This window comes from Vidua chalybeata, chromosome 2 (assembly GCF_026979565.1).
Source record: "Vidua chalybeata isolate OUT-0048 chromosome 2, bVidCha1 merged haplotype, whole genome shotgun sequence".
Taxonomy (NCBI): Eukaryota; Metazoa; Chordata; class Aves; order Passeriformes; family Viduidae; genus Vidua; species Vidua chalybeata.
The window spans coordinates 85,524,769-85,536,602 of record NC_071531.1 but is presented as its reverse complement, the minus strand read 5'-3'; the positions used below and the strand labels follow the sequence as shown (position 1 = coordinate 85,536,602).

Sequence of the window (11,834 nt, the reverse complement as noted above, 5' to 3'; positions counted from 1 at the left end):
CTAAGAAAACACACAAATGTGCTGAATTCCACAGGGTTGGGGCATTTGGTGCTGAACAGTAACAACTCTGGAACTGCTAAAATGCAAACAGTGTATGACTTTGGCCTTTCCAAACTACACTACATTTAAAAAAAAACCCCATCTTTCAGACTGTTATACAGAAGGTCAAAATTAATGAAACCTGTCAAGATATTTTAAACTAAAATCTTTGGGCACTTTCAAGGTATGTCATTACATATTTCACAATTCATAAGTCAAAACTTGGAAATGAAAATAGTGTGTCTTTATTGATAGTCTGCCACAAATTAATGCATAAACTTAAGAGTTAGCCAAAAATGTATCTGCCATCTGAACATGGCAAGCATTATCTGAAAAAAGTGGATGCTTTCTTCTAGTAGATACCCAGATGTTCTGTTACCAGGTCTCACTATAGTGCCATTTGCAATTAAAGTATTGTTTTACACAAGCTGCATGATGCTCACCAGAGTCACTGTCTCTTCATTCCTGCAAGCACACAGACATGCACACATCTTATAAATGTTAAGCCTTTACTGAAGCCAGTGGAACTCATTTATCCCTCAGGTGAGCTTGCACACCGTATTTGCAGAACTGGAGTTTACAACTACAAAAGCAATGACAAGGGGGACAAGAACAGAAGCACTACAATAGGCATTCCAACAATTCAATGCATCTACCTTACTGAAGGAAATCATATCTTTACATACTACTGAATGTTAAAAACGAACAAAGATGTTTAAGCACAAAGTATATATTTATACCAAATAAAACAACTGAAAAAGTATTACATAAAGAAAAATAATGTAACAGAATGTACTTAAGTACCTAGCTTACAGTCATGCTCATATCTAAAAATAACATTGTTAAGTAATATATATAATTTTGGACATAATTCTCTAACATACAACATGATTCTGTGATTCTAAATGTGGAGAGTACTTTTTCCATGATACAGAACACAAATTATTTTATACAGGCACACCTGCTAATTTGTATAAAAAACATGCTTGTAAGTGAAAAGGTCACTGTAGTACTAATTTACCATGTAGTGTTAATCACGTTGAAATTGTCTCTTCTCCTTTTGCATTGGTGAGCGCCAACACTGAATGGTACAATATTTGATCCATATGGTTCACTGACACTGCAACCTGTTCCCAAGCAGTAGCCCTACCCGGGTGTTAACAGTACAGTTCTGTACAGCCCCATCTGTCTGCATATAGTGTATTTAAAACTAACAGCTATTACAATTATTACAATGATTTCTGTTTCAATATATACATCAGTATAAAATACTACCCAAAACACTTTCGCATTTCAAACAATTTTAACCACTTCATCAAACAATGCATTTGCAGAATTAAAAAAAAAATCCAAATTAATATTGATTGCCAACAGTACAGCATCTCTATGGTATGTTTCCTAATAAGTGAGAGAACGGAAATGTCTTAATTAAAATAAGTATCACAAAACATTATTAATGTTAGAGCTGTTCAAGGATTCCCAGTTTGTCAGTATCTACCCTAAGCCATGCTACCCAAATACAGTATAAGCCATTTAGTGTTTCTACAATGAGAATAAAACATTCAAATATTAAAGCTGTGACAAACACACAAAAGCAAGGAAAGAGAATTTGTTCTGTACTCATTTCTGTTGTAGCGAGGTACAGCATGTCAGGAGTTTGCACTCAGTGCATCATATCTGGTTGTGTGAATGGACTGAGGAATGAGATGCTGCAGATCAGTGCTGCAGAGAGGGACCTGGGGGTCCTGGTCTGTGGCAAGTTGAACATGAGGCAGCAGTGCCCTGGCAGCCAGGAGGGTCAACCCTGTCCTGGGGGGCATCAGGCACAGCATGGCCAGCCGGGCAAGGGAGGGGATTGTCCTGCTCTGCTCTGCACTGGGGCGGCCTCACCTCCAGTGCTGGGGGCAGTTCTGGGTACCACCATATGAGAGGGATATTGAACTACTGGAGAGTGTCCAAAGGAGGGCAATGAAGGTGGTGAAGGGCCTTGAGGGGAAGCCACTCCTCATGGCTGAGGTCACTTGGTCTGTTCAGTCTAGAGGAGATGAGGGGAGACCTCATTGCAGTCTGCAGCTTCCTCACGAGAGGACAAGGAGGGACAGGTAAGATCTCTTCACTCTCAAGACCGGTGACAGGACCCAAGGGAATGGCCTGAAGCTGAGTCAGGGGAGGTTTAGGCTGCATATCAAGAAAAGGTTCTTCACCTTTGGTGAAGGGTGGTTGGGCACTGGAACAGGCTCCCCAGGAAAATGGTCACAGTGCTAGCCTGACAGAGTTCAAGAAGCGTTCGGACAGCACTCTCAGGCTCATGGTGTGAAGCTTGAGGTGTCCTGTGCAGGGCCAGGAGTTGGACTTGATGATCCTGATGGGTCCCTTCCAACTCAGCTTATTCTGTGATTCTCTATGTGCTATGATACCTGGATACAACTGTGGAAGATAGTTGAAATACAATCAACTCTGAATTTCCTTGCTGTTGTGGTTTTATGTCAGATTGTTCAAGTTAGGAAAACTTAGTGTCTTTTTCTTTTCCTGAAGGGAGGGAGAGAGAGGAATTCAAAATGAAATTGCAAAAATGCTACTAAAATCCCTATCTTGGACACAATAACACTGCTTTAGGAGCTACTGTGTCATTGCACAATAAAAGTGGCCTACTAATCGCTGAATTATTGGTGTAGCAGAATATATATCATTGTGAATGTGTTTTAAAAATTATTATTTTAAAACTTGCCTGTATTTCATAACAAACCATAAAATTTTGTGTTTTTCAAACACTAATACATTTATGTAAAGTAGTAAATGTACATTTGTAGTGGCAAATTTCAAATCTCTGCCTCTGCTGCTTCAGTTTTTAAAATAGGGTTTGGTTAAGTGTTTTCATTCTTTACATCATCCTAAACCACAATTATTTCTGAAGCATAAAAGAAATCCAAATGGCAATAGTAATATGATGGGGTTTTTTGTTTGTTTTGCTGATTGGTTCCTAGCTTAAGAAATAATCAGTGGCTTGAAAAAAAATGCAAAACAGTAAACCCCAAAAAATCTCTCCTCAGAAGAAATTCCTGCTGAGAGTTTTTTTCCAAAACGAAGTTTCACGCTTACAGTATCTTTATAGTCATGTTATACACCCTTGAAAATAAAGGCTCACTGTTGAGAATGGTGACAGGCCCTTAATTATAGAGGTGTTAACTGGTGACACTATTTTTCATCAGAAAAAAACCCAAAAGCCCCACAAAAATTCATAGCTTATATTGAAAGTTTGATTCACGCTCATTTTGTTCATTTAAAAATACTCTTTGGAAACTTGTGTCAACTCCTGCAGACAACTTAGTGATACATCTTTTCCTGTTAAAATAAAAATTATTCATATTCACCTCTACCCCATGCTAAGCTCTACTACTAATATACACTTCATTACCTGCTCATGTCACCATCTAACACATATCTTTACATTCTTCTACATATAGTGTCCAGGGCTTATTTTTCACCAAACAGAACTTGATAACTATCACACTTAGAAGTTTTTATTGAGAAGTTTTTTGGTGTTCTAGCCTTTTCATTGCAACACACAGTGATATTAATAGTTCAGAATTTTTGTCAGTGTTAACTTAAAAGAAACTTTTCATAATTTTTTTTCATTAAGGATTTTAAAATCTGAACTCACTTAGAGATCAAAACTGAAAACAGAAGAGAGATTAGATGTAATTTTAAAATGGTTCTGCTACTTTAAGATGCATTTAAAATTTGTACACATGACAAAGGTCTCTAACTTTTACATTGCTGTAATCAGATTCTAATTCAAAGTCTCACAAATACACATGAAAAATAAGCCACTGGTCATGAAATCTAATGATTACATTCAAAGCTAGCCTTTAAAAAATAAAAAAGTTACAGGCAAAACATACTGGTTTATGTACTTACTAGCTTATCAGGCTACAATAGGCATGGTTTAAGTATAAAAAAAAAGCAGACAATTTAGATTTAAATAAGACTGTGTGAAATCAGAAAAAAACCTTAGATTTCACTATTAAAAAAAAACCCAGAACACCTATAATTACTTCCCATCCTACAGCTACAGTTAAACCAACTAACAAAAATAATCAAAGTATTTTTGACAAATGGAAGTTAGGCTAGAATATGTGGCAACAATCAAAGTTCATATATGTTTCTATGTAAAATGACTCATGATTTACTATAACATAAAATACGAACAAGAGCACTTTGTGGCTAATGCAAGAACTACTAGTAGGAACACTTAATGCCAAACAGTCTTCAGCCCTCCTTTACATCATATCTCCAAATCAGTATTGACTTCTTTTGACCAGATACATCATTTTTGGCTCGTCACCCCAGTATGTCATGTTTTACCACTTGCCACAGGCAGCAGGAGACAACTAGCTGAGCAAACTACAAGCAGTGACATGCAGAAATTAACTCTCAAATCTGAGTACTTAGATAAAATGATACGCAAGCGCACACTAGGACAAAAGGAATGGCATTCGTCATCCAAAATAGGCTCATCATCCCTCCCCACCCCCCTCCAACAGTAGTTGCAACAGCAATAGAAAAAGATCAAGAAGATGTCTGTTCTTCAGAGTCAACTGTGGAAAAAAGTCAGCAATATATAACAGCAGCGATGGACAAGGAAGAGCAAACCCAAACAATCTTGTTGAGTATTTGTTCATTTACTTTTTCTGAACACAAGCCAAAGTGCACCACACTGGCTTGTTCTGAACTTCAGATACAGATGTCCTAATCTCCTTAGATCCTTCACAGATTTAGAATTCAGTCTCCCTGAGGCCCCTATAACCAAGTAAGAAAACTCTCTTTATCTAGCTTGGTGGCTGCCAAGACAGATTCCATGTCATTAAGGATGTCAGAGCTCAAAGCCTCTTGCAGACTTGGCATCAGTTCTTCTCCTTCTATATTCATTCCATCTCCTTCCAGTGTCCCAAGGTCCACATTTGTCCCTGGAATGGCTTCAAGGTAGTCTGGGAAACGGTTTTGATGGGATGGCATGTTACTTTGGCCGATACTGTCACCTAGTTATAACAGAAAGATGGGTATTAAGTGTACTGGAAGTACCAAACCTACAATTTATCAGGACAACTGGTTAAAGGTTAATCATGTACCTCTTGTATCATACAAGCAGTGTGACTCACAGAAATCCATCACAAACCCCCAAAGATAACTTGGCTGCGTGCAGATGCATAAAGAACATGCCTTTGTTTCCAACTTTCACCTACTGACCCAAATCTTACAGATCTTTGATGTCATTTAGCATAATTTAATTTTTACACTTGAAGGAAAAAGACAATACTGAGTCAAATATAGTTTTAGAGTAGTATTAACAACACTGGATGAGGTACTATTCTTAGCTCTGAACAACATTACTTCAAAAAGCAAACACGCTTAAATTCCTTATAAAAGCAGGAGAGATACTACTTACAAGCAATTTCCCCATCCTCCCAACAGAGTTGATTACAAATATATTTTTTTCACAAATCTAACCATAATGTTTTTATCAGAAAAATAGGGGAAATAGGAAAAGGTAAAAAACAATGCAAATAGTATCAGAGCTTTTCAGAATTACTTGTTTTCATTGCAAATGGATACAAGTGTATTTGGAAAACATGCATTAAAAATGTACACAAACCAGACCTGTATCCATCTCATCAACACTGTTCAGGAAGTCATCTGGGGTTCTGGGTACACTGTAACTGCTCATGCTAAGTCCACTGTCTGTGCTTTCATCTCTGGAGTGGTATGTTCCACTGTAACAGAAGATAAGGAGTTAAAAAATGAGGATAGAACACTGAAAAATATAAAATAAGATGCTTGTTTTGAATTAATTTATGGGCTTTGAAAACATTGCTACCATGAGAAATCCCCTATTCTAATAAAAACTGAAGCATTTGTCTGCATGAGACACCTGAGTTTATGCAGACCTTTTCCAATTAAAACCATATTATTTAGATTCAATTTAACTTCAGAACATGCCTAACCAGCTTTAAGAAATTGCCTTCTTGTGTTGTGCATGATTTTAATATTTTCACACCCACCCACACACAGCTAAAACCTTTCGAAGCGTATCAGGTAATCCATAATGATTATAAAAATAATAATAATTATGGTGCACCCTTTTATGCTTCCATAAGGATAAAAAAAAAGGAATTAAAAAAATTACTTCTAACTAATGTTAGAAGTTTAATTAACCACTGAAGTGTATTTTTAGGTCACTGCTGTTATAAATAGTTGGAACTCCTTAAACAATTCTTCAACTGCTTCCCACTGCTGCATTACTACTTGTTCAGTCACACATGTCAAGGCAAGAGAGCACCGAAATATAAATCAAACCCTGGTACAGAAGCCATCCTATAAACAAACCCTGATCACAATGATCTTGCTGACAGAATAGTTAACCAAACTGATGGCATGGGGCCTTACATACCTTCACTTTCTGACTGCCATCTCCTGCCAGCACAGCAAGCAAGACCAAGAGTCACAGTGGAAAATGTGGGAAGGGGAGGGCAAGCAGGCCACTGTGTTGAGATGATATAGCATGGTTTTGGTAGCAGGGGTCTGCAGGGATCACTGTGCTGTGTGACACAGCAGGAGGAGCTGATCCCATGTTAGACAGCTGCTTCCAGCTGTCTCTGAAGTGGTCCAGCTGCCCAAAGCTCAGCCAATCAGTGACAATGGTGGTACCTTTGTCATAACATATTTAAGAAGAGGGGAAAAATGCTGAACAGCAGGTGGGAGAAAGGAACAGCCTGCAGACCCCAAGGTCAGTGCAGAAGGAGGGGCAGGAGGTGCTCCAGGCACCAGAGCAGAGATTCCCCTGTAGCCTGTGGTGTACAGCCCATAGTTAGGCTGCTGTGCCCCTGCAGCTTGTGGAGATGTAAGAGGGAGCAAAGATCTGCCTGCAGCCTGTGGAGGATCCATACCAGAGCAGGTTGATGCCTCAAGGAGGAAGTGAGCCCATGGGAAGCCTCTGCTGAAGCAGGCGTACAGCACCTGTGGCCCCATGGAAAGAGAAGCCCATGCTGGAGCAGCTTTGCTAGCAGGAGTTGTGGCCCGTATAAGCAGCGGTTGAAGGCCACCATTACCTCCCTCCCCTCTGCATCTCCTAATATTCAGTCTTTACAAAATATTTTCAAAATCTGTGTTTCTTCAGGTTATGTATTTGGAGATTCACTGAGAATCCTTACTGATTTTCCATCTGGCATCCGCAATGAACATCAACTTGGTTTACTGTTCAAATTATCATTTGAAGACATACTAATCCTCCTCATAATGTACTTGTGAAGTATATAGTATATGCCTTTTTGTCAAGTATAAAGAACCAAAAAAATTATGAACAGCTATTCAACATCAGATGCCAGTAGAATGCCTTCAGCCATGTATATAAATATATATATTTGATTCCATGAAGACACCTTTGCCACACAAGAAAGGAATCTAACATTTCTTTATAGATAAAACACAAATATTTCTCTTTTTTCAGATTGATTTAAGAACAGAATCACCACACATTCAATACAATTAATTAAGTAATTAAACTTAAACAATTTAGAACTTCTGTGAACAAAAATCTGGTTTACTTTATGGGAAAAAAATACTAAAAACAGAACTGAGACTATGCTGAACTAAATCACTGCAGAGAAGAAGGTTTTTTGCTGCTGCTATCACACTTGGAATGTCCAGTACTTCTCTTCAAATCATTCCTTAATACACATTTCCTCTTTCTTCAACAAGGATTTGTTCATTTAGTAGTCATACCACCCAAAATTACCACATGTAACTAAACAGCATTACCCAAAATAGAGTGGATTCTTCTTCAAATAATCATTGTTAAAATATGTGTATACAAAAGAAGAAATACCAATTTAGGAGTTAAACAAAGAACTACCATCACTACCAATATAAATCTAACCGACAAAAATATATAAACAAGTGTGGCAAATCAAAAGGTGAAATAGTCTAATGACATCTGCACTGATGAATATCCCATTCAAAAAAAGAAAAAAAAATCAAATATACCATAAGTATAAGTACTGAAGACAGCAGGCAGATTTGATTATGCATTTTAAACCACTACTGAGCATTATGTCAAATTACTCCAATTTTCTGAGATTTTTTAATGCTTCTATTATATAGGCAGCAGAAAATATTAAACAACCTAAACTCTGAATATGTAACTCTGGGGCCTAAATTTAGTATTGTCTCACCAGGAAGTTTATATACACCCTATAAAGATAGAAAGGAGCATTTCTTGAAGTCTGAACTTTAACATAAGGATCTTGTATCAACAAGATCTTTAGGTCAAAACTATTGGACTGCTTTCTGAGACAGCAATGCATATTCACAGATGTCCTTTCTTAAAAATCCCTTTTCCACATCCATATGACAGAATTAATTGTGGTGCCACACATACACCAGCCTAGAAAGAGACAAATTTTCAAACTAAAATGCAAATTAAGATAATCTGAACTCAAGTCAAACATAGATTTTCAATATTTTGTATGGGGTAAGGGCTACATAAAAAAAAAACCCAGTTAAACATATATGCAGCTAGGCAAGCAGTATCTTTTTGCACTTTGCAGTAAATATCAACCTGCCATAAAACTACAGAATGTACATTTGCTCTTTCTAGCTTTTCCCCTTGTTTCTAGTTAATGGTAAAGATCCATCACTTTATATTTTATGTGTGTAGACTAACAACGGATAAACTGCATCAGTCCACTGCCATGGCTGCTTGAAACCTAAAGATGCATTTCCTTCAGGTCAGAAGGCAGGTTTTCAAGATGTGAGGACCTGTATGGTGTATGATGGCAGCAGCCTTCCAGAAGTTCAAGCTAGAATGTTACTATACCACATTGATATCACATTGATACTGTCTACGGAGGCTTCCCGTATGAGAGCAAGTCAGGTTTAAATTGTCTTGTTTCTTATTCCTTAGGACAAAGCCAGCACAGTTGAGGCTCATGCAAGAACACCCTACAGGATGGATTCCATGTAGGGTAATCCCTCCATAAAACATCAAGTTTTCTAATCAGAATTGTCTGTGTAGGAGATAAATATTCCCAAAGGGATTACCCAAAGTACAGATATCATTTATCTCAAGCTGCAGCAGTGTCTCTAAAGTTGTAATGTTTGGTAGGAAGCATTTGCAAGCTGAAATTCGAACAGTATTTCCAACAAAATAAATGCTTCAAGTCAGAGGGATTTAGGAAAAAGTTTTATGAAAGATGACTCTATATTGTAAGATTCTAAATCTTGAATGAAAATACCCACTTCAAAATAAGACAGCATTTAAAATGAAACATGCCACTATTTGTAGACCTAACATTAGCAGAGTAAAAATACTGCTAAATACCTGAAGTGGAGGGGAGGGGTGAATGGAGAAACCTTAAATTGAACCTCAAGCTGCAATCCTAAATGTGCCTCACAGTTCATTTGATCTCACAGCGAGCTATTCACAAATTGAGCCAGTAATTTGAAATGACTGTTAGTCAACAGATTATGCAGAGGCAAACATGTTATGACTTTGAATAAAAACCTTCCTACAAGTCTGAACAGACTACTTCCTCCCACAGGAGACAGCTTTTAATCTTCAACTTTTACTAGACTTGCCATTTAAGGAAAGATTCATTTACAGCTGTGGCTCTTGGCACAGACAGATGTTCAAAATAAACTATTACATGTACCAAACAGAATTTTAAATCAAATTTCTTTCCTCTAGTAGCTACTCCTACAAACCTGTTAAGAAAGGGGTCAGAACTATTTGTAGTCATCGTTCTCAGTTCCTGAGACATTCCAGGAGATGACACGGGGTTTTGAGATCCACCGTCTTGTTCCATTGTTGGAAGCTGGCTACGGAGAGCCAATTCCTAGAACAGCAGGAGAGGAAGAAAGAGAGATCATGTCAGGCATTTGAATGCGCTTTTTGGATACATAAACACATGACATTATAGATAATTGATAAAGCTTCCTGGAATTTTACTGCTTTTACTGCTTCCAGTTAGAAGAGTTAAATGAAATGAAACTAAAGTTTCTGAGGACAAACCAAGAATCTGTACTGGCTTCAATGAAAATGCAAGTTCCAGCAGCCATGACCACCATTACAGAGACAGCACTGTAAAAGTATTTATGGATATAAACAACTGTATGCTTACACAAATATTTTCTAGTTCACTTCAGTATCTTTGTGCTAAGTCTACACTTAAACCAAAAGAAGAATTGTAAATACTATCTGACCCCTAATATAACCAGTTTAGCTCTGCTAAATAGCATTTTATCCCCATTTCTTTTAAATTCTGATTTAGTTCCTGGCTTCCTTTGTACCTTTCTTGTTTCAGTCAGCAAACTTTCAAGTCTTTCCCTAAAAGTTTCCATTCATTATTCCTGTTTGAGGCATGCATTTGAAATTTCTGACTGATCAAATCAGTGATTAGTTCCCTAATTAAATTTCAAAGCTCTTCAAATTCTGAGTAATTTCTTAGTAAGGCCAAGACACTGCACTTCTGAAGTTACAAACCTAAATTGCATATAATTTTTTTACACATCTGAATGTTCATCAGCTTGAATCAAACCATCCATTACTGAAAGTAAGTGCTAATATAAAATGCATTCTATTAAGGGCAGATGGAAATAAGCAACATTTGATGTAATTTCCAGTGATTCCTCTCCCCTTTTTAAACAAGTAATCCATGAGTTACACATGTGAAAATACAGTAATTTTCTTCAAGCAACTCTATTCAAACATCATCCCATCAAATGTCCCACCAAGACTGAGCTTTGTTATTGCAGAGATTGATAAATCTATTGACTATCTTGTCACCATTACTGGTAGTATGGCTGTGCCTGGGAAGATAATCTCAGGCAAAACCAATCCTGTCAGTCTGGACAATAATCAACATTTCTCACTTGTAAAATAAGAGGTCTTCATCCATTTTCAATGATAAGCTTAAGGACTACTATACTGTAGTCTTTTAGTACGTAAAACTAACTTTGCCCCTGTTCTTTTTCCAAGTGATTTCTTTTTAAGAAATCTAAGGTTATTTTATTTTATTTCCAGCAGACTGTGTATTGAAGCTTTCCTACTGCCAGCTCCTCTCCTCTCCTCTCCTCTCCTCTCCTCTCCTCTCCTCTCCTCTCCTCTCCTCTCCTCTCCTCTCCTCTCCTCTCCTCTCCTCTCCTCTCCTCTCCTCTCCTCTCCTCTCCTCTCCTCATGCTTCACTCCCATTCCTGTAGATTACTATTCTACATATTCCTTTGAGTTTTACGTTTTGTACTAGAAAATTCTCTCACTAGTTGATTAGATCTCTGCAGAAAGTGTACAAGCATACCATTGTTTTTTCTGTTCATCACACTCAATTACTCCTTCAAGTTAACCCAGCCCTGTGCTCATCACCACTTATCTGGCCACTGTTCTAACAAACAGTAGTAATACTCCATCCCCATTTTCAGATCACAGGATGTTAAACATCTTTTAATAATTTCTTTATCCATATGATATTCATTTGCTTATGTAATAAAACCAAATGTAAAGCCTATATAATGACATCTTATTCACAGCTAAGTTTGCAACCTTGTATCAGTCACAAGTTACCTGATACACAGGTAGACTCATCCATTTGTAAAAAAGAAAGAAAGAAGTGTTCCTTCCTGTAATTTCCCAAACAGTGATCTGAAGAAGGCAGAAGGTTTTAGACCAGCTATCCCAGAGATAACTCAAGAACTGCTCACCCAAGTACTCTGTCCTTTTCCCCTTCCCTCTTGGTTTGAGCTGTGCA

General features: G+C 37.5%; 1 protein-coding gene across 8 annotated transcripts in view; it reads right to left on the bottom strand.

The window, feature by feature from the left end:
• Positions 1-261: 261 nt before the first annotated feature.
• Positions 262-11,834, bottom strand: part of YAP1 (Yes1 associated transcriptional regulator) — an 86,203-nt gene continuing 74,630 nt past the window's right edge. For all 8 annotated transcript variants that reach the window (XM_053935159.1, XM_053935161.1, XM_053935160.1 and 5 more), the window contains 3 exons: positions 9,799-9,929; positions 5,698-5,810; positions 262-5,078 (listed from right to left, as the gene is read on the bottom strand). In XM_053935159.1, coding sequence (XP_053791134.1) covers positions 4,840-5,078; positions 5,698-5,810; positions 9,799-9,929 — 483 coding nt within the window. In that variant the 3' untranslated portion in view covers positions 262-4,839. The remainder of the gene's footprint in view (positions 5,079-5,697; positions 5,811-9,798; positions 9,930-11,834) is intronic.